At 26.8% G+C, this 27276-nt stretch overlaps 3 protein-coding genes across 5 annotated transcripts; all 3 read right to left on the bottom strand.

Moving 5' to 3' along the window:
- Positions 1 to 914: 914 nt before the first annotated feature.
- Positions 915 to 13877, bottom strand: LOC128955108 (WD repeat-containing protein 47-like). Of its 3 annotated transcripts, none has more exons than XM_054300746.1 (6): positions 9126 to 9190; positions 4243 to 5175; positions 2180 to 2397; positions 2020 to 2091; positions 1411 to 1919; positions 915 to 1339 (listed from the first exon to the last, which is right to left on the bottom strand). In XM_054300746.1, the coding sequence occupies exons 2-6, from the start codon at positions 5095 to 5097 to the stop codon at positions 978 to 980; spliced, it is 2016 nt and encodes a 671-aa protein (XP_054156721.1). In that variant the 5' UTR covers positions 5098 to 5175; positions 9126 to 9190; the 3' UTR covers positions 915 to 977. The 3 variants fall into 3 exon arrangements, with proteins under 3 accessions (XP_054156721.1, XP_054156722.1, XP_054156723.1); XM_054300747.1 differs by lacking the exon at positions 9126 to 9190 and having other exon boundaries at positions 1411 to 1551; positions 1651 to 1919; positions 4243 to 5436; XM_054300748.1 differs by lacking the exons at positions 4243 to 5175; positions 9126 to 9190 and adding an exon at positions 13197 to 13877.
- On the bottom strand, positions 13846 to 15374 carry LOC128956010 (WD repeat-containing protein 47-like). The gene is made up of 2 exons (XM_054301691.1): positions 13951 to 15374; positions 13846 to 13861 (listed from the first exon to the last, which is right to left on the bottom strand). Exons 1-2 carry the CDS (start codon positions 15132 to 15134, stop codon positions 13846 to 13848), a joined length of 1200 nt encoding a protein of 399 aa, XP_054157666.1. The 5' UTR covers positions 15135 to 15374.
- A 5402-nt stretch (positions 15375 to 20776) lies between these two features.
- On the bottom strand, positions 20777 to 24477 carry LOC128954888 (failed axon connections-like). The gene is made up of 6 exons (XM_054300493.1): positions 23949 to 24477; positions 23121 to 23668; positions 22254 to 22386; positions 21979 to 22116; positions 21632 to 21910; positions 20777 to 21550 (listed from the first exon to the last, which is right to left on the bottom strand). Exons 2-6 carry the CDS (start codon positions 23636 to 23638, stop codon positions 21209 to 21211), a joined length of 1410 nt encoding a protein of 469 aa, XP_054156468.1. The 5' UTR covers positions 23639 to 23668; positions 23949 to 24477; the 3' UTR covers positions 20777 to 21208.
- Between the last annotated feature and the right edge of the window lie 2799 nt (positions 24478 to 27276).

Here is a 27276-nt window from a genome sequence, read left to right on the forward strand (position 1 = left end):
TTTCCACAGTTATAAATTATGATGATTATTTAGATATACAGTATAGCTATCAAACATATTTTAATAGCTATAGATTATTATTATTATATTTTCTATTTTATACCTTTGTATTGTGTATGTAATAGATTGTATAATAATTTATTTAATTGTTAGACATGTCTGATAATGATGAGGACAGGTGGGTGGCATTGATGACTGCTCTCTCTCTCTCTCTCTCTCGCGTCCACGAAGAGGTACCGGTATGTTAGTCGGACACTCCCATAGTTTTATAATCTCTGAATTTTTAAAATTAATGTATTTTCTCTCAAATCGTAATTTTTTAATTTTATTTTTGGGCGTCAAATAATTTAAATTTGTTAAAAATAACTTATCAAAAAAAATTATTTATTTATTTTTTATTATTTAAAAATATAATAGTTAATAGACACAACAACATGTGATTAAAAATATATATGAATATACTTTTCTTTCAACAAAAAATATTTTTAAAAAAAAGTTAGTTAATACACATATTAATAGAAACACTTCTAAAATGTGTGGTTTTTTGTTGTCAATTAATAAAATGTATGATTTATAATTCATTGCTCATCAAAAAAAAAATTAATAATATTAATAATATACTCTATATTATCGATAATTATTATTAACAAATATTAATATATATTATAGTGAGAAAAAACATATTATAACTTTGATCATTAAAATATTACAAATAAATTAATTACCAGTAAATTTGTGAACAATTGAGAAAAAATAAACAGTTTTTTTCTTTTTTTGCTTTAAGTATACAACAACTAGTGATCACATTAATGTTAGCTTAAATTTTTTTGACACATTTTTTAAAAATATATAACAAAATACATTTTAAACTTTTCAAAATTTTCAAAAATGTATATAAACTTTCAAAACAATTATATACTGTTATAATAATAATAATAATATCATCAGTGTAAGTGTTAAGTCAAATAGTGTTATCATTATTGTGGTAGTGCCCATAGAGTGGCCGATTTATCGGCACTGGTAGTCAGGAATGTGAAGTCATATGGATGCCATCGGCCCTGAATCACTTTATCGGAATGTTCGGCCACAACAATACTGGGCAACGGCTGTGTGAGGTCGCCCTGTAGGTCAGTCAAAACGATTTTGTTGTCGTAGCCGCCGGTCAACAGATAGTAGGCTTTGTTTGAGAATCGTATGGTTCGGATGTCAGAGGAATGCGGTTGGAATGTCTGTATTATACGACCCCCTCGTATGTCGTATAGCATACAATTGGAGTCTTCGTGTCCCGAAACTAATAGCTTACCGGACGGATCAACGCAAACAGCTGCCACAGCACTTCCTATATATTTATAATATAGATATAAATCATTATATATTTCAAATCAATTTATCCCAATTTTTTTTAAATACCCGGCCCTTTGCCCGTTGCAGGCGGTGCTGTAATTAGGTTAACACATCCTCTGGTTCTTAGATCCCAGAATCGTATGGTCCTGTCTTGAGATCCACTAACAAACATAGCACCACCCCATGTATACAGCGACAGGATATTTCCTGGACAGAGAGAGAGAGAGAGAGAGAGAGAGTGGGGGTACGCAACCAATATGTTTGATGAGTAATAATCCTTTTTGTTTTTGTTGATAAATTTCATACCTGAATGGCCAGTGAGTGCCTGGAATGGTGTCATCGTTTCGCAATCGGTTATATATATTTTGCAATCGCCGGCACCACCGGATATCAATAAACTTGAATGATTGGTCATGTCCTCCATGAAGCACATGTCCCTAACTGTCCCGTCGTGCATCGTTAGCTCAGCTTCTCCACCAACCAATTCGTTAGTCGACGGATCAAATCTCATCATTTTGATGCTCTTATCATTGGAACCGGTGGCCAATAGATCGCCCGTTGCATTCCAGGCCAGACTACATGTTATTAATTATTGATAAAAAACCAAAAACAAAAACCAATTAATTAAACAAAACAAATAATTCAATTAATTAATTAAAAAAATAAAATACAAACCAATAAATGCTTCCCTTGTGATGCTTTGAACGTTTTGTGATGACATTTGGTGGGCGAGGGATGTGCTCCTCTCTAGTCGTGCAAAACAATTGATTAACTGTCTGTTTGTTTATTTTGCAAACATATGTTTTTTAAAAAAATATTAACAATCAATACATACTTCAGAGCTCGTAGTTCGTGTGCTTTCGGGTATTCGCATATTCGCAATGTCTTAGAATTCGATCCAATGGCGTAAAGCTGTCCATTCGGATGAAATTCGGCAGTCCGTATGGCCTGGACGTCGTCCAATCGGGTGATTGGAACAAACTGTGGTTTACGGGTTGTCAAATCAGAGCTGTCAGATGATAGAGTGCTTCTGTAGGATGAGTTTGGGCCGTGCTTTACAATGCAAACAATTTAAACAATTAATTATTTTATTTATTATTATTATTATAATTAGTATTATTTTGAGTTACAAAATATAATAATTAAGTTGAATTAAATATATGATATTAATTCAAAAATACATTTAGTGTAGGCGATTGTCAAGGTTTAGAGTTATACACATTTATTTTAGAAAATAAAAACACATTATATAATAATTCAATACTAAAAGGATGGGTAGTTTTATTAAATGGAAATACACTATTCAAGGACAGGTGTGTGGAAACAAAGGAGACAACACTGGGATTAGGTTTTTTAAATCAATTTTTAAAAGTCCCGATAAATTAAAAAAAATGTTTATATATTTATCATTTATTTAACATAAAAAAATAAAAATAAAACATAATCCACAAAAAATTACATACATTTCCACGGCATCGGCATATTTTTGAACTTAATTTCATATTTTGTGTTACACTATACTAATACAAGTAACTCTTTTTGATTGCAATATTTATGCACACATTTGCTGATTAACTTTGATTTTTTTGCGATTACTTTTTTTGGAGAGACCATCTGTGCATACAATATATACATTATATTGTAGTACAATATATGCATATACAGTATATATATATATATTGTAAAAGTTATTGTGTGCAAAAATGTTATGGGAGATAAAATTAGAGACAAATCTATTATATTATATAACAACAACAAAAACTAGACAATTGTATGGGGAATTCAGGCGTTACACTAACACTACTGTCTAAAGATATATATATATATATAAAAATATATACTAAAAGGGGTTTTGTTGTGCCATACAATTAGGCGATAATATATATAAATTATATATATATATATATATATATTAAATATGAAACAGTTTCATACATATAGTTGTGTTAATAAAAATACCGTTTGTCATATTGTGGACACTTTTTTCAAAGAAACAAAAAATTAAATATAATTAATCATTTGGTATAAACAGTACTGTATTTATAATAACCAGTATTAGGTCTATAAATATATCGCATAATTTATTGTTAGTTATAAATTATAAATAATATATATATATAAATATACTGAATAGAGAAATACAGGTATAAATAAAAATAAATATTTTTTAGACTCAATTGTCACACCAAAACACCAAATAGTATATAAGATATTATTGGTGTTTATTAGCAGTTTATTAACTGTTTTTAATTAAATACTACAGGCATTTCAAAATAACGAAAGCGTGTCATATGTATAAAAATTTATTAACTTTATATATAATATAATATAATAAACTGTCAAATCCTATTCACAGTTAAGACAATTTATTATCACATTTTTGTTGTTGGTTTGTTAATTGTATAACCAATTAATAATAGGTAATAATATGTAATAATATGTAATAATAGGTAATAATAATAATAACTTGAGATATATATTGCGTGCTGTCTATAGCCCACAAAAACAGTCAATTAGATCGACATTAATTGTGAGAAACCCGGACACTATTGAAGCGATTAAATTATCCACAAAAAAAACATGACATATTGTATTGAATTTATTAAAAAAACAACATAACAATAATAAATTAGTCAATTTAATAATCAGATTATAAAATTAGTGTCAGTCAAATATAATGAAATAATAATAAAAAAATTATATATATAAAATTCAATATTTACTTATTAAATAATCAATTAATGTTAAAATCGTTAATCTTTTTTGTTGTTGTTATTGTCAATAATTATTAATCAGTTAATGTGTCAATTAATGTCAACTCATTATCATTGAGATAATTAACAAACAGATAATAAGTTCAGCAATTCATTCAGTCATTTTAAAAAATAGGAGACTTACTGAACTCCATATACCATCACCACCGGTGGTTAGATGATGAAAGGGTGCGCCCACTTTCTCGTGCAATATTAGAGGTGTATTACTACGATACGGGTGTATGATATAGTTATCGCCATCATCGCCGTAAGGAGTCATAGCTCTTGGATATATTGGCGAATAGGAACGGGAGGAACCGCTACTGTTTAGATCGTAATGGACACGCTTTTCGGTTTTAGTAGTTGGCAGAGGACTGAGACTGGCTAACGATCGGTAGTCAGTACTAGGTTTCAAATAATGACGATCTGTGTCCTCAAAGTAAGTGTTGCTTTTGTCGGCCCAAAAATTACCGCTAAATTTGTTCTCATAGTTATCGATATCATATTTCTTGTCGTAATTACTACCACTGCTTTCGTAATTATCTTCATAAATATCTTTATAGATGTTATCATATTTATCAATATTGCTTTCATCCTCATCAGCATATATGTCATCAAATTTATCTTCATATCTGTTATCATATTTGTCTTTATAATTATCTTCATATTTGTTTTTGTAATTGTCTTCATAGTTATCTTCTCGATACTTGTTAAATGAATCTTCAGACACGGAATCATCAATAAACGATTCGTACTGTTTGTCTAACATACTCATCGATTCGTTTATCTTGTCATCGATGGCTGAATGCGAGTCATAAGTTTCGTTAATCTCATCGAAATAACCATATTGTCTAACAATTGGTTCCTTATACTGGCGTTTCTTTGAACTACTCGAAGAATATTCTGTACGTCTTGTTGGATCTGTACCGCTATTCTTACTGTAGGAATAACTGGAACTGCTTTTTGTATTAGAATTCTTGTACTTCGGCGATGAATACATGACTTATTTATTCTTTTAAAACCACAGTTTTCTTAAGATTTACAAATATTGATTGCAATAAATTTAACACACGTTTTGCTGTCAATAATAATAATAATAATGTTTTTAGGATTTGTTTAGTGACGACAATGTTATGGTTTAAAGACTTTTTTCAATATACGGTTTAACAAACAAACAAAAAAATACTATTTGTGAGCTATCGGTGCAAAAGCGTTACATTCAAAAACCAAAGTTAATTACATTAAGTCAATAATAATAATAGTAAACCAAACCGTTATATAAAGTGGTGAATAAATCTTATTAAACCAAACAAATCGCTGTGACTAATACTTTGAATAGATTTTTATTTATTTATTTATTTTTCTAAAAAACACACATTTGACTACTGACACAACTGTTTTTTGTATTGACAGTAAAACACAATATATAATTCAATAGACAATAAATTTAAATATCTATATATTGAATATATAGAGAGAAAACAATAACGAAAAAAATATCTGATATTTTGTGGATTATTCAGAAAAAGACAATTGTTTTTTAAGACAACAATAACTACTACTTCTACAAACACAACAAGAAAATTAATGACAACCAGTTTGGTTGTGTGATTGATAATATAGATATATTTATAAATATAAATATATATAAAATATGTTTATATATATAGAAAAATCTACACAAGATTTAGGGAAAAGGGATGATATGATTGTGTGGGCGACCAGTTTAGTCAAAAACTATCAGTTTTTTTGCATCATTTAAATAAATAATTACACCATAAGATTGTTCAACAACAACAAAATATGCCTCTTTGTTGTTGTTGTTGCTAATAATACTAGGCTTTGCAAGTGGTGTACAAGTAATGCAATCATTTTTATTGTAAAAATATGACATTCAATAGCAATAGGATTGGGATATACAGCAAAAAATACAGGTGCTGTTGTTGTCGAGCTTTAATTAATAGCAATTTTATTTAAACTTATTAAACAATAAGTAGGAGAGAGCTTAAGGTCACACTTGAAAAATCCAAGCATAACATTGATTTTGAAAAACATCAACAAATAACTCAATTTTGTTTTATTTATTAAATTATAAAAATACCAATTAATGAAATATCTGCTTATTATTATTATTATTATTATTACCTTTAATAACTAATATTATTATTAAATACTTAATAAAGCGCTTAGTATATATACTGTATAAATAATAAAATAAAAATTTTTATATTGTATAAAATGCCTTATTTATTATAATATTACGTTTTGCAAATCTAAAGCAATTATAAATTTTTTATTTTGTAAAATAATTGTTTCATTATTTACACATAACTATTATCCAATAAAAATTAAGTAAATATACTTCACTTAATTTAAAGTGTCGTATATATATACTGTACAGTAGTATTAATTTACATCACAATATATAAATAGTACATAAAATATTTTAATATTTAAATAATTAATTTCAATGAAATTATTTTATTTTTATATATAATTTATGAAATTATTCAATGCATACATAAACTACTGGAGAGAGAGATTAGTAATTCTCGTGTGAAATAATCTAATAATAGTATGAAATTTATTTCAATTTAATATATTATAATTAAATTATAGTCAGTACTATAAATTATAGTCTATAATAGCATTAAAGCAATTGTTTTATCCCTAAAAAAATTGAGTTATTTATTTCATTTCATAACAATATAATTAATATAATAAAAATAATAAATAATTTGTACAGAATTTTATTAACAGTTGACTTATATTTTTCCAGTGAAACAAATTCACTAATTTTTATTATTATTTTATCTAAATAAATAAAATACCAAAATTTAAATTAGAAATTTTTAATGAATCTCATCTAATTTGAATAAACAATTGAATTACTAATTAATAGACAATTTATTTTATGCTAAAAACTCAATGTCAAAACAAATAGTTTTTAAAAATCCTAATTTAAATCCAATATTGAAACACTTGCTTTAAGAAATTAAAAAGCAAAAGTTGCTTCAAAAATCTTAATTGTTTTTAATGAGTTTATAAATAAAAGTTAAGTCAATATATATATAAAATAAAGCCTTGTGATTGGTATTAATGATAAAAAATTTAAGTTAATGTTTAAATTATAAGCACGATATATAGTACATATTATGGGACCTCTCATTATTAAAATTATATTTGATTTTAAAATACTTAATAAATACTTAATTTTCTAGATTTATAATTTTAAGATAATATCTAAAATAAATGGGTGTTTTTAAGTGTTGTGTTTTTTATTAGAATATATTATTTATAAAAATATTTTGTTTGTTTTACTATTACTACTACTACTAATAATTTAATAATAATATTTTACTTTTAAAATATTCACTTTCTACAGTTATAGTATAACTATAAAAAACAAACATTTTTCCTAAATATCACCACTCGAGTCAATGATTTACAAAAAAATATTACCAATGTTTATAACAATGAATTAGCATAAATAACAAAAATAATATATTAGATATATATTGACAATAATTTATATGTACTGTTTATACAAACATATAAAATATTGGTTAAGTAATGTTTTACGCAAAACAAGTGTAATATGACTGTTTAAAAATAAAAATACCAAACATTTTGTTTTGTTTTTCTGTAGACTAAACAATTATTATGTAGACATTTGTCTGTAAATATAAATACAGTATATTATAATTTGAAATCAATTTTAAAGTGAAAACTAAAACAAAATAACAAATAATGTATTTTTCCGCACTATTTTCCAGTTCACATATTTTACAACTACTATCTAAATGATATCAATGATATATGAGATTTATTTTTATTTAATAATAATACTGTCATATTCAGGAAAAAGCATTTTATTTTTATATTAAATATAAAAAATAATACATAAATAGTATAATTAAATAAGAAACTAAATTTAACGATTGTCATATGGTTTTTTTTATTTGATTGTTATTTATCATTTAATATCTTAATCAATATAATAGCCAGGAAAATGTCAAACTTGATAACATAAAAATAAAATTTTGATTGAAATTAATTAAGAATTGATCTACATAATAAATACAGTACATAAAGTAATATATATTATATATATATATATTTATTTATTTATACGGTATATATCAGTAATACAATATGACATTATATATTTCAATCACATAACTCTAATTGCAGTTTTTGAATTTAATATTTATTATTTTTTGTTAATTGTAATTATCTTTACAATCAATGTTTTTTAAATAATCAAACTAACTATAAATGATTAGAGATGTCGCATAAAATTTACAACATGTGAGGCCATAGATATATACGATATAAATATAATAATTTACTCGAAAAATACTACTAATATCATATAATAAACAATGTTTCCTAACGTTTTTAGCTGTGATTTAGATTTATGGCAATCAACTAAATAGCTATTAGTTTTTGGTTTCAATTCTTCGAGTCTTTTTAAAAATACATTTAAATTTTTGAGGAAAAACAGTATATTTATTGTCGACATTATATATTATATATATATCATTATTCGTAGGGGAATTCTTAGTAAAAATAGTTTATATATAATTTATATACAATAGATAATACCACTGAAAACTAATAGTCAGATAATATACACATATTAGTAAAACTCTGGGTATCAATAATAAATCATTTAGTATGGTATTGAAGTGAAACCTACAATCAATTAATGTGTGGTAAAAACATAAACTTGCCATAAGGTTCATCAAAACCTCTAAACAACACAACATTAAATATCATTCAAAAAAACAACAAAAAGTTAAGGAAATCAATGATACACACATGTGTGTGTGTGAGTTGGTTGATAGTGATAATATCAGTAGTAGATCATAATTAATGCATATTTTTTTAATGGCAAACAAAAAATAATATATTATTATAACTGTTGTGTGCATTGAATCACAAAAACAAATTGCTAACAACAATACTGTACACACAAATACACATTTATATTATAGTATGCAATCAATGGTCGGCGAGACTTACATGACAACTACGAAGCGATAATGTCGACTGACTGAGCACTGGTATACGGGAATAGTTACTGTCATCGGAGCTGAAACTACTGGACAGACTGGATGAGCGCAGTCTAATGGCTTCTTTCATCGGACAGATCCGGAAGTGATGCAAATGCGGTGACCGTTCGGGCCATTGATTCATCATTTGATGGCACGGTTTTTACAAAAATTTTAATGCAAAACAAATGTCTAACATTTCGATTGATTGATTATTTTTCAACAAAAAAAAACTTTATATATATTTTCTTTAGCAAAAAACTATCATTTCATTTATAAATTTTAAGTTGAGTCACAGCTGTTAGTTTTACATTAATATAGCATTCATCATAATATATATACCGTATATATATATTGGTAATGATTTATCATTTAATAATTTTTTTTCGTTAGTTATTGATAATTTTCATATATACAATATATATATTTTATAATATATTACGTTTAGTTAGTTAGTTAAAATAACTAACTTGTAAGTTACAATTACAATCTATTAACATAGCAAACCAATTGTAAACTAATTATTAAAAAAACTTTATATAAAACAATTATATATCAATATAATTATTAATATTTATATAGCAGTATATTTAAAAGCAAATAAACGGTTTTTACTGATAATTAAAATTTTTATGTTCAAACAATTACATTTTTAACACTCTTTTATCAAAAAATTTTTGCGCTAAATATGTATATAAATAATATAAATATTATTGAAACAAAAACTAACATTTTATTAACTATTGTTTGTCTTTTTTTTTGAGTGTGCGATTAAAATCTCTTTGAAATTTCAATTTATATTGTAAATTTACAATACATTATGTTATACACACATAGATATAAAAATAGTTATACAATACGTGTGTTAATAATTAGTATATTACTATATTGGGTAAAAATATAATATATTATACAGTGGTATTGTATTTGTTATATTAAATGAATAAATGTATGAAATGGTCATAAAAATAGGGGCCAATCAAGTAATGCATCGATTGTTTTCTAATATTTCCAAAAAGACAAATATCGTGCCATTTGGTCGAAACGGTAAAAAACATATAACACAACTACCAGTGCTCTGTCTATATGTGTGTAACCTTGCATTGGTTAGGCATCAGTTGTCCTTCCAGTATATATTCTCAATATATATAAATAAATACTGTATTTACAATTTGTTTCACTATTTATATATTGTACTTACAGTACATAGAATTGTGTGCATTGTGTATCACACTATATGGATATTTAGCTATAATATCTCATAAAAAAATTATAATAATAACAAATCTCCTTTTTTGTTTGGGGAGAGAGAGTATCAATTAATTATACAAATACATGACAATAGTCCACGACTATGGGAGCTATTGGTGGTGCCCATGAATACAGTGCTAAAAGACAGGTGCATTATTCACTGTTGTTAACCAATTCAATAAGTTTAATAGTGTTTAATAGATAATTTGTTAAAAATTAATAATATATTTTTACAGACACACACACACACAATAAGTGACCAAACTTTTTGTTTTTTATATTAGCTATTATTATCAACTAATAAATTAGCTATTTAACATTGTTGTTGAATAATAGCCATAAATTTAAATTAATGATTATTTTTTGTGGAAAAAGTTTCGCCCCGTTTTTACATTGTATTCAAAATTATTAAACTGACTGAAATTATATGTAATATATTGTAAATTATTATTTTTTATTAAAAGCATACTTTTAAAAATACATCATTTAATTTGATAACAATTTATATTAATCTAAATTAAAGTAAACCGGACATCATCATAAAAAACAGTTTATCAGTCATTATTATTTATATTAAAAAATAATTCAAACAAAACAAAAAACATTTGCAAATAAAATTCAAATGTTTTTTAGTTAATTAAATATTTGAATTTTATTTTAGATATAAAAAATAATAATAATAAATGCTTGCGATATACATATCAACAACAAAAATTCAAACGATAAACTCATTTTATATCAGTTATATATATTTATACATATAGTTTATGATAGTTAGTTACAAATTGTAACTTACAATACCTCTTCAAAAATAAACGTGACGTTAGGTTGATGGGAACGGTGTGTATCTAAAATATTGGGATCGGGCTCTCCCATCATATAATCAATTTTACTTTTGATTTCATATTCAACCATAGTTTCAACCATTTATGAAAAAATTAAAAATAACTATTTTATGTATATATTAAAAAATAGTCTTAAATATAATATTTATAAAAAAATAATTTTAAATTCTTATATATTGAATTCAAACACAAAACATTTTTTAAGGGGAGAATTTGAGTTGAAAACTAAAATAAAATTTTATTAACACACAAATCCTGTGTCCATTAAACATATAAAATAGAAATCTGCAAAATAGCAAATACTTTATAATTGTTTACTATATATAAAAGATTTAAATTAATCATAGAAAAACTTGTATAATAATAATAATAATAAAATTTAATAATAATATAATTTATATAGATTATTATCTAACATATTTAATGATATTGACCTTTAGGGAAATTTCATATCAATAATAACAACAAAAAATAGTTAATTTATAAATTTTATTGATCATAAATACGCCTACAATATACGTCCTTCTTAATAACCATTTGTGGACAATATTGTAGAAATAAAATCAAATAAAATCAAACATTAAATGTAGTTTTTATACTGTAATGCCTTAATCTAAACTCTCAACAAATGAATCTCTAAATCACGTTTATAAATCAGATATTAAGTACTATATATAAAGCATATAAAGATATATTATATAAATTCAATTAATTTTTATTTTTATATGAAATAAACACAAATTTCAAGTAGTTTTATAAATGAAAAATGAGTTCAATATTCAAATAATGGTTATGTTTGGATCAATAAATGAATCCCCCATTGAAAGCCATACACAACTCTTAAAAAGTATATATACCTTAAAGTAATATTTATTTCTAGATATAAATACTGTAATTATTCAGAGAGACAATAAATTGTTTATAAAAAAAACTTTTTTCAAGTCATGTTTTCAAATACTTTTAATATAAAAACAAAAATTAAAAACATTTTTATTTTGAACAACAAGTGTATATTATATGTTGTATAAAATTTATACTGTATATAAAATCGTTTTAAATGCCATATAAGGTGATGTAAGAGTCGCTATACAGTAGAGAAAGAGTCAAAACATTGACAACACATTGATATCATATCATTATAAGGTTTTTCTCTATCGTATATCATATATAATATTAAAATAATAATAGCAAAACATAACATACCGTACAGTATAACAAACTACTACTACATCAATAAAAACTTCAATAAAACACCGGTTTTTCAGTGAGTTATTTGAGAAATTTTAAGAAAAATAAACAACAAAAATAAAATTTTAAAAGTCAAACATTCAAAAGTAGTATACAGTAATACCTTGTTTTTATAAAGCATTCTCTGCAAGTATTTCTCTCAAAGTAAAGTATAAAATCGTTTTCATTAAGATATACTTTAGCATTACTTTTATAATAATTAATATTTATTAATCATTTAGATTTTGATATTTATATTGACATAAAATATTAATACAAAAATTTCAAATAATATAATAAATACAATATATGTGTAACGCATGTGCTTTACCTCATACTTTGTAAGTATGGTTTTTATTAAGTATTTGAAGTCTACTTTCTCTCAAAGTTTTGTGTTTTTGCTAACTTTAAAAGTAAAGTATAAGTAGTGTTTTTATTAAGAAATTTAGAAAATACTTTCAGAGTTTTCTTTATGAAAACAGGGTATAATACAGTATATAAAATCTGTAATTATAATTGTTGTGAACTTTTTTCTCACTTTGGATCACACAATCATATTGTGTTCACGTTTATATGGGTTATATTAAACTATTAAATTAATATTATTTTTGTTAAATTAGTAGTTTTATAAGCAATTTAAAAAGACATTATTACTAGTAGTAGAGGTAATCACCATAAAAATTATAATTAAAAAAACATTTATTATATATAAAACTTACCGCTCTATGACTTGAATTGTTGACCATAGGTTGCATTTGTGTCCTTAATTGATGGTGTGTTTGATGATATGATGAAGAAGTATTTGAATAATCAGATGCCATATCATTGATAGTACTGGTACTGTCAAATGTAGAGTTCTTGTATTGGGAACCGCTGTTTTGTATGCTCGTTATCGGCGATTGATTTGGTGTTTCCCGATATCGATGATAATTGCCTTTTGGTGTACTAGTAGTTAGACGTTCGGGATTCGGATAATTCGATTGACCCATTTGGCCAATTGGTGTCACTTTTTGATTATTGATTTCATTGTTGTTATTAATAATAATTGGCGTATGAATTGGTGGCGTCTGATATGTATTTGTTATAACCTGTGGAGAGGCTGTCATACAAATAAACTCTTCCTCTTCGTTCAACAACTTTTCCAGAAGTTTTTGTTTTTCTTTATGAAACTTTTGCCATAAATCAGGCGGTGTTTCACTTTTATTTGTCATGTCTTTGGCACTATTGTTAGACAATAAATGACTTGGAGGTGAACCGGTAGCGATCTCGATGTTTGTCATGAAACGGTGGTTCATTTCATCACCAGAAATGGTTGACACCGGCGATGGTTTTTCGGAAATTGTTGGCAATCGCTGAAAGCAACTCGAGTTAAACACTTCTCCCTCTTTGAAGAGTCGCTCAACCGATGTCTGCGAAGAAGACTTCTTTGCAGAATTGTTTAAAATACTATTATTTATATTTGAATTATTATTAGTATTATTATTATTATTACTATTATTAGCGGCAGAAGTATTATTATTATTATTGGTAATACAATTGCTATTATTTTGAGTATTATTATTGTTTGAATTCAAGTGGAATCCCGTGGAGGCATAGGATGACCTACTCATAGCTGTCATATCACTGATTGAGAAGTTCATCACACTTTTGGTGAGAGCGTCCACCAAACCGGGTGTCAATGATTTCGACATTAAATCGGATGCCTTTTTCCGGGTAAACGGTGTGGCCGAATGGGGAAATACTTTGGGTTTGATTGGTGTGACCAGAATCACCTCAGACCACGAAGCCATCAGCGATGGTTTGTCAAGTTGTTCCACTTCGACATTCAACTTTTTTTGTTCAAATGGATGGTTAAATGTATCGATAGGTATGGACTGAAGCCACGATAACAGACTGGCATCGGAATTGCTAAATCCCGTACCGTCTAATATATCCGAGTATTTCATTTGTGACACTATTTTGCCACCGGAAACGTCATCAGCTTTTTGACGGCAATACTCGACACACGATTCGTAAAGAATGCCTTTGATAACCAATTGCATGAGACGATCGCCTTTTGCCGTCTTCTGCGATGCGTTGGCCGACTTCTTGTCGATCGGCAAATACTTTTCAATGAGCTGTAAAACTGCTTTGAAACAACTGATCCGCCAATTGCTTGGATTCCATCTCTTATATTCTTTTAGTTCGCAAATGTTCGGTATCGTCAACAACAGACACATCTCATTGTAATCATCTCTGTTTGGACACAACTCTTCCAAATTGCTCAGACAGTTGACCACATCGTTGACAGCGACCTCAACGTTATGTATGGGTCCCGCCTCCGAGCGAATGCACAACAATTCAATATACTTGTGTTTGTGGATCAGATACTTGAACTGCTTCTTGTCGAACGTATCGACCGATTCTAGCGGCTGAACAAAGTGCAGGACATCATCCCATTGGCCATCGAGGATCAGTTGACGCAAAAATAGTAGATCATCGCTGAAGACATGATTGCTGAGACCTGTTTCGCGTTCGACACTCAACTGCGATATACTGAGGTCACGATTGCCAAGAAATTCAAGAACCAGACGAATAACATCGTCTTCGCGAAGTGTAAACTGACTGTTGTTGTGGTTGTTGTTGTTGATGACGGTATCGGCGCACGTGACAGACATTACGTGTTTTGTTTGTGTGACAGACAGACACACGTGTCGGCACTTTTCAAATAACAGACATTTGTTGCACTCAAACAATGCCAACAATTAGTGGCATTTAATATACAAACAAAACATTAGGTTTTTTTTCAGCTAATGTTTTGATGCAAACATTGTTGCGTTCATTGACTCATTCATTCAAACAACACATACACTGTATATATTCAAAGTCAAAGTCACAACAATATAACAACATTTACTAACACAACAACAACAGTGCGCCAAACACTTTGCAGTCCGTATATAGCGTAACACCAATTATTATGTGGTCAGACATACAGTATATATAAAATACACATTTATTATTTTAATACCCATTGATACCTAAAAAAAATTATTATTTAATATTTTTTTAATAATAACTTTATTATTATTATTCAAATATTGTATAATATTAGTAAATTTTTTAATAATAAGTTTATAACTTTTTATTTATTCACATAACTTGTATGCATATATTATGTATTTTATATTTCTATTATATATATACAGAATATTTATGTTATAATCAGTTATAGTAAAGTATAATAAACTTCTTATATGAACTTTTAATAGATAGCTAATAATATTTTCAATGGCACTTATATAATATATATATATATATACGATAATACCCAGTAATACCTTATTGCTGATAATAGCTTAGATCATCAAAATTAGCATAATATTACTTATATGATATTACATTTTTTGGTTTTATAGTTAACAAAAAACTTATATGTAATATTATTATTTTTTGCTAAAAAATATATTAGTTTGAATTTCATTAATATTTTACTGTCTAAAAGCCGGTTCTCTCTCTCTTTCTTTCTTTCTTTCTTTCTCTCTCTCTCTCTCACCAGTAATACAAATGTCAAACTAATCATTATGTGAGAAGAGGTCTTATGTAATAAATGTAATAATAATGCATTGTTTCAATTGTCTGCACACATATAACTACAAGTATACCTGTAATAAACTTATAAGTTGTTAGATAAATGGCTAATGTTTTATGTTTCAAGTCATTCAACACACAAAATATTTTAAAACATTTTATCTCATTATATTGAAGCCAACCAATGAATTATTAAAATCATAAATAAATTGTCTAAATATATATATATATAATAATAAAATGCTGAAATAAAAAATTGATTATCCATTCAATAAACATATTCAATAAGTTGATTAGATTTTTTTAGTCTGTATATTATTATTATTATTATTATTATTATTATTATTATTATTATTATTATTATTATTCATTTATAATTTTAAATTTATATAACTTAGAAAAATGCATTTTTTCTCTTTCTCTCTCTTTCAACAAAACTAATTGATTGATTCAGTATTTTATTATTATTATTATTATTAGTTAGTATTTTCTACTTAACCAACCAATAAATTTATTAAACTACAAATAATAATAATAATCAGTAAAAAAATAAAAATAATTGCTTTCAATTTAAAAAAAAGATTTTGTGTTGTCTTGAAATCAGCGCTAAAGATCAACACTCGGCTATAGAAATGTGTTTTAATAGTTTTAATAGATTTTTAAATATACTGTATATATAAAGTATAAATACTATATTGTATATACTTTACTACAGTAATATAACCAATGTGTTTATGTGTGTGTGTGTGTGTGTGTGTGTGTGTGTGTGTGTGTGTGTGTGTGTGTGTGTGTGTGTGTGTGTGTGTGTGTGTGTGTGTGTGTGTGTGTGTGTGTGTGTGTGTGTGTGTGTGTGTATGATCTGAAATAATTGTAAAAAAATCGTTAGACTTAAAATTGATGTGAACTTGAATTGATGTGAGAAAAACAAGTTTTTTTGGGCACACTTTTAAAATTCATAAATAATCTCATAGTCTCTCTCTCTCTCTCTCTCTCTCTCTCTCTCTCTCTCTCTCTCTCTCTCTGTTTAAAACAAATTCCTTGAGTTTTCTAATATAAAAGTCAAACATTTAGCTTTTCAAAGAATGTGATGTTATTTTCTTGTAAAAAAATATCGCATTTAATGTAAAAATCAAAATACTAAATGATTGCAATTTGCTACAGTATTTAATGTATAATAGCTTTATTTTGGAGTCTTTAAAATAAAATAAGTAACTTATATATAATATTATATAAAATAATTTTTGAGACCAAAGAGAAAGCAAACTGTTAATTATTGGTATTTAATAATATACTTGAGTGATATCATGTATTAAACATGTATTAAATACAATATTAAATACAGTATAAATTTATAAATTATATATACATAAAATAAATATATATTATGTTCATAATATCTTGTCTAAAATCTAATGTGTTTTTATTATTTTATACAATAAATTTTAAACGTGAATGCAATGGTAATAAGCCATTTAAAAAATATATACTGTATACCGATATACAGTACAGTATATTTTATCAATAGAGACAACTATTCAATATCGCAAAAAACAAAACTGTATTCAATCAGAACCACTAATTGTTTTTTAAAGTAAAAATATAGTATAATAATAATTATTATTATTATTAGATTCAATATTATCTAAACAAATTTTGGTGTTTATCTCATATATATTTAAATTAATATATCTGAAAAGATATATAATAAACATAAAATTAGCATATAATACATATCATCAATATATTTACAAATCTGTGTATAATTTAAAGGTATATATATATATTTTTAAAAATCCATATTATAACTCAGTATATAAAAAAAATAATTTAAAGACTCCTTATAAATAAATTGATTTCTAAAAATTTTCCAATTATAATGCCCATTGATTTTTGGGATCGTTTTTCAGCGAAAAATACATAAACTTCAAGCACATATATACAACACTTATCTCTTAAAAAAGCTTATCTATTGGAAAATTATTATTATTATTATATTTTTATTAGTAATAGGAAATATAATGAATTGAATTATTGAATATAAGAGAGAGAGAGAGAGAGAGAGAGAGAGAGAGAGAGAGAGAGAGAGAGAGAGAGAAGTAAACAACATTTTTATTTAAAAAATACAAACAAAAAAAGCAAGCTAAGTTTTTAATTGGTTTTTTAGATTAAAATAATAATAATGTAAAATAAAATAAAACTTGAAGTTTAATCGCAATTTTACAATTTAATAAAAAAAATAATCCATAGATAAATAAAACTGTTTTTTCGTGAGTTTAGATAATCTAATATAAAATATATTTTTTAATTTCGGTATTTTTAATGATATATATAAATTTATATATATTTTTAGTAGATTGAACTTCTAGGTATTTTTCCCTGAATTATTTTTGTAAAATTATTTACAATACGGGTAAACTGTATAAATGATTTTATGTTAATCAAACTTTGTTTTGTTTGTTTTGCAACGAAAGTCAATTTTTAAGATAAAGTACCAAAATTTGCAATAATTTCTATGATAATAATAATTGCACTCTATTTATACACAAAAATATCGATAATAATGTTGTTATTAGTACAGTATTAATATATTACCGGGTATTATATTTTTAACTACTAATTTTGATGATTGAATTGTTTAGAAATAGAAATAATAATAATTATTATTAGATTATTAATATTTAATAAATTTAATAATTGTTTTTAGTTACAAAACAAAAATTTGTTAAACAATTGTGCAATCACTTTAACTTTTAATTATATAGGTATGCCATATATATACTTTACTACTACAGTATAAATTTATATATATTGGGGCGAACCTATACCACAACCACTATTGGCACCGACCATCAGGTATGCCAAACACATACACAATATTTGAGCAGTGAATTAGTTATTTATACAATGAATTAAATAATAAATTTTTTGCTAAATAGTGATTCAGATTATATTTGTCGTGAACTTCTGGGAAAAAAAATCTTATCTCACATCACACGATACAAACACATACATAGTATTACATACACATACACTACATGACACATGATATATATCAACAAAAACATTATATATTTTAGTTGTAATCCTATATAGGATATATAAAAAATACTAATTATTTGACACACAATTTGACACTGCAATATACAAACACAATAGTCGACAATATGTATTGTTTGTGTTAGAGTTTTTATGACACAACCAAAACCAATAACAAAAAAATATTAGTTTCATATTTCAAATAATCCTTTATTACATTAAAAAGATTCAATTAATTGAATTACAAGAATTTTGATCTATAAATATAAAACATTTTTATTTTAGTTAAATATATGTTTCCGTTTTTGTTGTTGTTGTTATTGGTAAGAGTTTTTCAAATAATAATAATAATAATAATAGCAATTACAATATTTAAAGCGTAAATTAAATAATTTATTATTATTTAAATTAATTTATTCAAAAAAAAAAAGTTTTTTAAGGATTTTAATGATATAATTTATTTTTAAAAATCCCCAGATGTATGTTATTATCATTATAAACATTTTGTTCCCGCAATACTCTGTTTTTTATAAATATTTTAAAACACTGTTTATTATTGTGTATATATTTATACTGTATATATAGAAAGTTGTAAAAACTATTAAAAGTATGAATTAGTTGAGAAATATATTGAATTTTTTCAAATTTTTTGTTTTGTTTTGATGAACAATGTCAAGGTTTATAATAATAATAATAATCAAAGTTATAAAATTATTTTATCAATTGTTTTTTTTTTTGTTTGTTTCTCTAGAAAAAAGCAAATATTTAGCACATTTGACAATATATTATTATAATTATATATTAATAAATATATATAATATTTATTATGTTTAAGTGCCCACAGATTTCAATTGACTTAGCATTTCAATTATACAATTAAGTATATATTTTTTAAAATATAAATTAGCTCTTGTTTTGCGCTATCGTTTTAAACATTTATAATTAAAAAAAAAAATTGATTATAATTTTGATATATCGTTTTGAAAAGTAGTAGTAATTTTCATGTAATATAACTTTATATATATATATATATAAACCAATTAGTCAAATGTCTGTCATTTAGGTGGCAAATATATTTAGCTGTATTTTAGTTGAGTGGTTGTCATAATAATAATAATAAAATAATAAACAAATGAAAATAAGAAGCATTTATATATATATTTATCACACAAAACATGCAATTAATCAAAAAAATAAAATAATAATAATGAGCACACAAATCACTTAATGGTAATATTTTATGAGCAAATTTTTTTAAACATAAAAACAATGGGTCTTTTTTTATAATAATAATGCAAACAATTTTTCATATAATTATAAAAAAAATCAAAATGAGTTGTTTTTAATAATAAAATTAATCAATAAATTTGTATATTTTTTTATAATATATATATATATATAAATGGCATTTTAAAGCAGATATAGAAATTTAAATAAAAATTAATGTGGAGTACAAAAATACTGTCATGCCATACAAATTAATTATGCTATTTTTTGATAATGATAATAATAATCAAATTGATTTGAGAATCGTTTGAATTAAAAAAAATTATTTAAAAAATAATGAATAAGCGATGGAATGCCGTTTCAAAATAAAGTTATTGTTTTTGTATTTTTTTAATAATAATAATAATCAATAAGTTTTTAAAATCATTAGGCAGTAGTTTTTATTTACGATATATAAAGAGCTTACTTTAAATGCTATGAGATTATGAGTGTTTTGTCTTTTTAATAATAATTTTAAACTAAGAGCTAATGTTAGAGTAAAATGTGACCAAATTATGAGAATTAATTCATTTAAAGCACAATTTATAATTAAATAATAAGAAAAAACGAGTCTTAAAAATACAATCAACAGCTGATTCCTGTACTACTATATTATAATAACCAATCATTAATTAATTTTCTCATTTTTAAAAAATACATAAAACAAAATTACTTTAAAAATGAAAACATATACTTTTGTCCCGAAAATTATGAATAATAAAATTATAATAAAAATATTTGTTTAAAAAAACTTAAAATGGATTACAAATTTTGGTCATTTGATGAGCTGTTGACAGTAATGAAACAGTTATTTATGAATTAATTATTGTTTTCTTTTGTTTTAAACTACACAACGAATTCATTCTTTTTTATCCGACGATTCCTCGGCTTTTGGCGCCTCCTCTGCGGCGGTCTCTTTGGTTTCGGGTGTCGATTCTGTTGGTTTCTCCTCAGTCTTGGTCTCAGCTGCTGCTGCTGTGGCCGCTGCCGCCTCTGCAGCACTCTTCTCTGCTTCGGCTTTCTCTTTGTCGGCCTTTTCTTTTGCTTCTTTCTCTGCCTTTTCCTTCTCTTCTTTTTCTTTCTTCTCCTTTTCTTTTTGCTCTTTCTCTGCCCGAGCCTTCTCTTCCTTTTCCTTTTTCAGTCTATCCTTTTCCTCTTTGTCCTTCTTTTTCTTCTCTTCTCTTTCTTTTTTCTTCTCTTCCTATTAAATATCGACAAAAAAGAGCGGTTTTAGTGTCAAATCCAGATGACGACGACGTGGTAATCAAAAAATCAAACAAACCTGTAATCGCTTTTTCTCTTCCTTTTTCTTTTTCTCTTCTTCTTTCTTTTGCTCCTCTTTTTTCAACTCTTCCTCCTTTTCAGGCGACAACTCTTTTTTGGGCAAATGTGTGTTCAGCTCGAGAGTGGTACAGATCTCTTCCCAATCGGTCCAATACTTGTCTTTGATGCGATTGACAAATGCCACTAAGTTGGCGGTCTCGGTCTCCATCCATTCGGTCATTTCGCCGAACGGTATGAACACAAATTGAGCCAAATGTGCGAAAGCAACGCAATCCAACTGAAGTAAAAGAGGAAAAAAATGTGTTAAATACCAAACACTTCCAATCAATAGCGATAACAACATACCAGATGAGGATCTTTGCCAAAGAAGTAGTCTTTGTCGTCCAATAGTTTGCTAAGAGCTTTGAGGTCACTCTTACCAAAGTCGTAGATCTCGGCTTCAGTGTTGTGTCCAATGCCGTGACCCAACACTTGCTTAACATTCTGTGCATGTGGTGATGGTGTCAATCAGTTATAAATATATATTTAAATATGTTAGACATGTATCATAAAATTATGCATACAATCATAAAAAACAACATAAAACCCATCGATATATTTGATGGGACAGACAGACAAACCTGTTTGAAGCCTATCTTGAGAAGTACGTTCAGCACACTGTTAGGCAACTTTGATAGGGTAATCCTTTTCATATCCATTTTGGAGGCATCAATAAACTGTTGAGGATTATTGTATCGCCAGTATCGCACCACCCTTTAAGTTTTAAATTAAAAAATTTATATATTAAATACATTGACAGACATTATTATGAAAAACATTACTAAAACACAAATCAATTTTAATGTCATAATTATTTATACAATTAAACCATTATTTTTCATCATAAAGTAAATGACTCTTTAAGTGTCTGGTGATACTATAAATATATGCCCAGACATTAAATGTGAAATCGATATCGACATAAAAAACATACAGACCGACACTAAACCTAACTGTCCCCAACAAAACTAATATATACACACACAGTGTATTATTTGTGATCATTATTTTATAATATTGTATTTAATAATATAAATATATAAATACATATACATTTTGAATGTAATGGTAAAACACAGTAACTGACAGTTTCTATGGTAAACCCTATATAATAATAATAATAATAATACTGACTATCAGTCAAACAGTTGTTTAGATAACTCTCGCGAAGTTTTTAACACTCAATTTAATGACCTTTTTTTCTTGTGGTATGAGAGGAATGGGAGATATAGGGAGAGGAAAGGCAGTCAATAGACAATCAGTAAAACACATATCATATATAAATAACTGTGTGATGAATAAGTGTCAATCAAGCAAATCATATCAAATCGTAATGACCTTCACTAAACACAACTACTATCACCACATTTGTCAACAATAGACAACAACAACACTATTATCAGTCAATTATCATAATCAATGGTTAAGCCATAAGAGAGAGCACTCACCAACTCGTGTGATTGTCGAGCATCGACTGGTAGGCGTGACTGTTATTTTTCTGCTCTTCAGTCAGGCCTTCGTCAAGATCTTTCTCGAAGATTTTAGTCAAATCCTGAATAATGATGTCCGAATCGGCAATCTCTTTGCCATTGAGTTCAACGAACGGCAGCTGACCCTTCTTCGAGCGAAATTTTAGCTGATGGTCAACATTCTCGTAGGCGATGCCAGCCATACGCAAAAAGGTCTCCACTTTCAAACAGAACGGCGATGACGAAGGAATGGTAGCGAATCGGGTGAACTGATATAAGTAGACCGTATCCTTCTCGTAGTCTGTCTTATGGACAGTCGGTTTGGGTACCGCTTCCTTCTTAGGGCTGGCAGTTTCGGCCTTTGATTCATTAGTAGTAGCATCGGTCTGGGCTTCGGCAGTCTGTTCAGACACTGGCGAAACCGGCTCCTGAGTGCCGGCAGTCTGATTGTTGGATTGATCTACAGCTGGAGTTGCAGTTTCGGTGGTCGAAGTCATTTTGCCGGTCGGATTGAGTGAAGTGTATATCTGCGATGACAACACAATTCAAAATTATTATAACTTTTCTTTAATAACAATATCACTTCATATCATATATTAATAATAATATTAATAATGAAGAGTCAATGAGTCATGAATTGGTGGGCAATCGTATTGACACCAACTCTAATGACATCCACTTTATATATCAAAAAAAGGCGAAAGAGATTCACACAAGTGATGACTAATTTGTGGGTTTTTTTGTCCAATCGATTCAAACAGAGAGATGACAATCCCTTTTTAGACACACAGACACACCAATGCTTACCGATTCAAATGGATGAGTGCTTTGACGAGATGGTAGTGTTGTGTTCACTGAAGAAGTGGTGTTGTCGTAGTAGTCGTCGTCGTTGTCGACCGAGTCGTTTGACACGATATGAATGAATGTCTGCAGTTATTGAGTATTGAATGGCTTATAATACATATATATAATACAAAACTGATAGATATATCTCTAATGCACTGGGAGTTAGTTATGTGAAGAGAGAGACAAACACATAGATATATAGTTAGAGAGAGAGAGAGAGAGCACAGGCAGTGCCAAGAAGTAGTCTATAGTTTTCCACCAAAAACTGCAGTACTGTTTCAATGGGTATGAAATGGCGACACAACAGTACAGACACACACAAAAAGTTTAAGTCAAACGCTTAGGAGAGTTGGTATATATATATCGTTAGCGTGTATGAGACACCCGAGCACTGGTAGTTTAAAAGACTGTGGTGTTGGTGTGCAAGTTTTCAATGCTTATGTATGTATAGGAGAGAGAGAGAGAGGAGATGGGATGCGACCAAACACACTGTGTGTATGTGTGAGTCAGCTCAACGACTCTTTTATATATAGACACTCACTGTATAAGTAAACTGTATGTCTATTGCATTATAAAGTACAGTATAGTTCACTTATATAGTGACACAATATTATATATTTCTCTCTCACAATGTGTATGCGCTATTCAAATGTGCAACAGTAGTGCAGTGCCGGCAAAACAATATACTAACAACACTAGCACTGATAGCTAAAGCACAGGGACGGCAACAGCGCTAATATTCATATATGCAGTATATGTATGTATATAATGTACTGGCGATGCGTTTGGCAATGCAGTCAATGCTTTAGTGCCACTCCCGACCCAACAATGCAGTCATTGCAGCGTTCAAGCAATTGATTGGTGCACTCATACACACACACACACACACACACACACACACACACACATACATACACTAACACCAGTGCTCTATTGCTGTCATTTTTTGGCGGTTCCCCCCTATCTTAAACATTACTACATATAAGCCAAATACAGTATACGACTACCAGATCTCCACCTGATGTACAATCAGATCCCTAATACACTAGTGATTCACTGAAATAATTTGAAATTTGTATGAATTTTCTGAATCATATATTTATTTAATGCTAAATCTCTGTATAAAAGTTTATGTGTTGTTGTTTTCTATGGTCTGAAAACTTTTTTGTTGTTTGATAACCATATAATAGTTTGTTGTTGTGTTATCTCTCGGATAAAAACTTTTTATTTTATTTTTGCTAAACATTATTTTTTTATCACTAATTACTTCCTCTCATTTAACACATGTATTAATTTATTTTTGGTCTATGACTTGTTGTCATATAAGTGTGATCTCACTATTAATTTGATGACTACTACCTATTTATTTGTTAACTGTTAATAATACTGTATACTAACAAGTATTACACTTTAATAGTAAATATATTTAATTAAATGTTTTTAACCGCTTAGCAAATACTTGACATTCACTTGACTTAAAGGGAGTAATTGTGAGAAACATTGAGAGAGAGAGAGAGAGAGAGAGAGAGAGAGAGAGAGAGAGAGAGAGATTATAGAGATATATAGAGAGAAATATGTTTTAAAACTTTTTTATTTACTTATCTATATATTTATATATAAATATATGATATTTGTTTGCATAGAAATATGTGTAAACATTTTAGACTTTTCCTCATATTTTGTTTGTTATCGCATATCATATGCCAAAAGAGTTTTTTTAAAAAAGTAAAAATAAGTATTAATCTAATTAAATATAACTAATGGTTTGTATTAGTTTATAATAATAATAATAATATTATTATTATTAGTTTTTCATTATTATTATTTAAGTGCATAATATACAATCTAATCTAACAATAATTACTAATTTATTAGTACTATATATTACAACTTGTAATTACAACAACTTTTAAATTGATGTTTAAAAATTATTGCGATATTCAAAAATGAAAATAAAAAAGTTTTTATATATATATGATATAACGTTTAATATAAACACTTTAATAAGTTGTTTATTAATCAAAAACATATATTTAAATACCTCGGTTAGCTTAGGACTGAGAGTCCGAAAATTTTTATGCAATATATTCGCCAATACTTATGCAAAAATGAATTTAAAACACAAATATGTAATCAAAATTATAATATCTAAAATAATTTTCGAGTCATTTAAAATTTTAAAAAATTAAAAAATTATTTTATTTTACGTAATTTCTGTATTATATAATGATACAGAAATATGATATAGTTATGATATAATTATATTTACTTATAAACATTAAAAACAGAAATTAAATAATTAAAAATAAGTATTAAAAATAATTAAAAATTAAGGTTCATTATAAATAATGGGTTGAATGTTAGCATAATTCAAATTAGCTTTACGAGTTGGACCAGAAAAACGGCGCGAAATGTCAAATAAAAAGTGGCCTAATTTTGCACCTGATATAATGTAATTTAATTAATAGTATAGCAACTTTATATAAAAGTATTATATACCAGAATTATTGCCATAACTTCCTTTCAAGTTATTGAAATAAATAAATTGATCGATATACTGGTCAATATGAAACTCATTTTGATAAGACTTAATGTATTTATCCAATTCTCTCCAAACTCTTTCAATATGATTTGTGGTTACAGTAAAGTCATCTATAAAGCAGTAAATATCAGTAAACATGGTATTATCTAACTTTTTAATATTTAATTACCACCAGTGAACGGATTTTGAGTGATTTCTGAAAATGTTACAGAATGATTTACCCAAAAATGAGCTGCCATACCAATATCAATGATATCATTTTGGGCATTATCACCGCGAAACCATCCGTCCGTAATAATAATCGACTGTTGTTTAATAGTAGCAGCCATTAAAGTCAAAAGATGTTCTTTATCACGCGTCGGAACTCGAGCTAATACTAAACGATTTTCGTTAGGACCTGCATCGTTGTCACATGCTCCCCATATCCATTCTTGATGTTGTAAAATTCTACCTCGACCGAATTTACGGGACACTAAATGATGTTCATCGCACTAAATAATATTTACATTATATTATAATTACAAATAATATAATATGTTAATATAATACCTCAACAACATGTCCATTACCACCAACTTGTAGAAGTTGTTGATTTTCAAGTGCAAAACTACAGACTTCACGGCAATATGCAAACCAATCAACAACTGTCGATTCGGCAACATCACATTCATTTGCTGTATCTTCAACTTTCCATCTCATTATAAAAGCGTAAGTGATTAATACAACTGTCGGCACCGGCAATCGACT

This window comes from Oppia nitens, unplaced genomic scaffold (assembly GCF_028296485.1).
Source record: "Oppia nitens isolate AA-2021 unplaced genomic scaffold, nextdenovo-longstitch-racon4-pilon3 scaffold2_pilon_pilon_pilon, whole genome shotgun sequence".
Taxonomy (NCBI): Eukaryota; Metazoa; Arthropoda; class Arachnida; order Sarcoptiformes; family Oppiidae; genus Oppia; species Oppia nitens.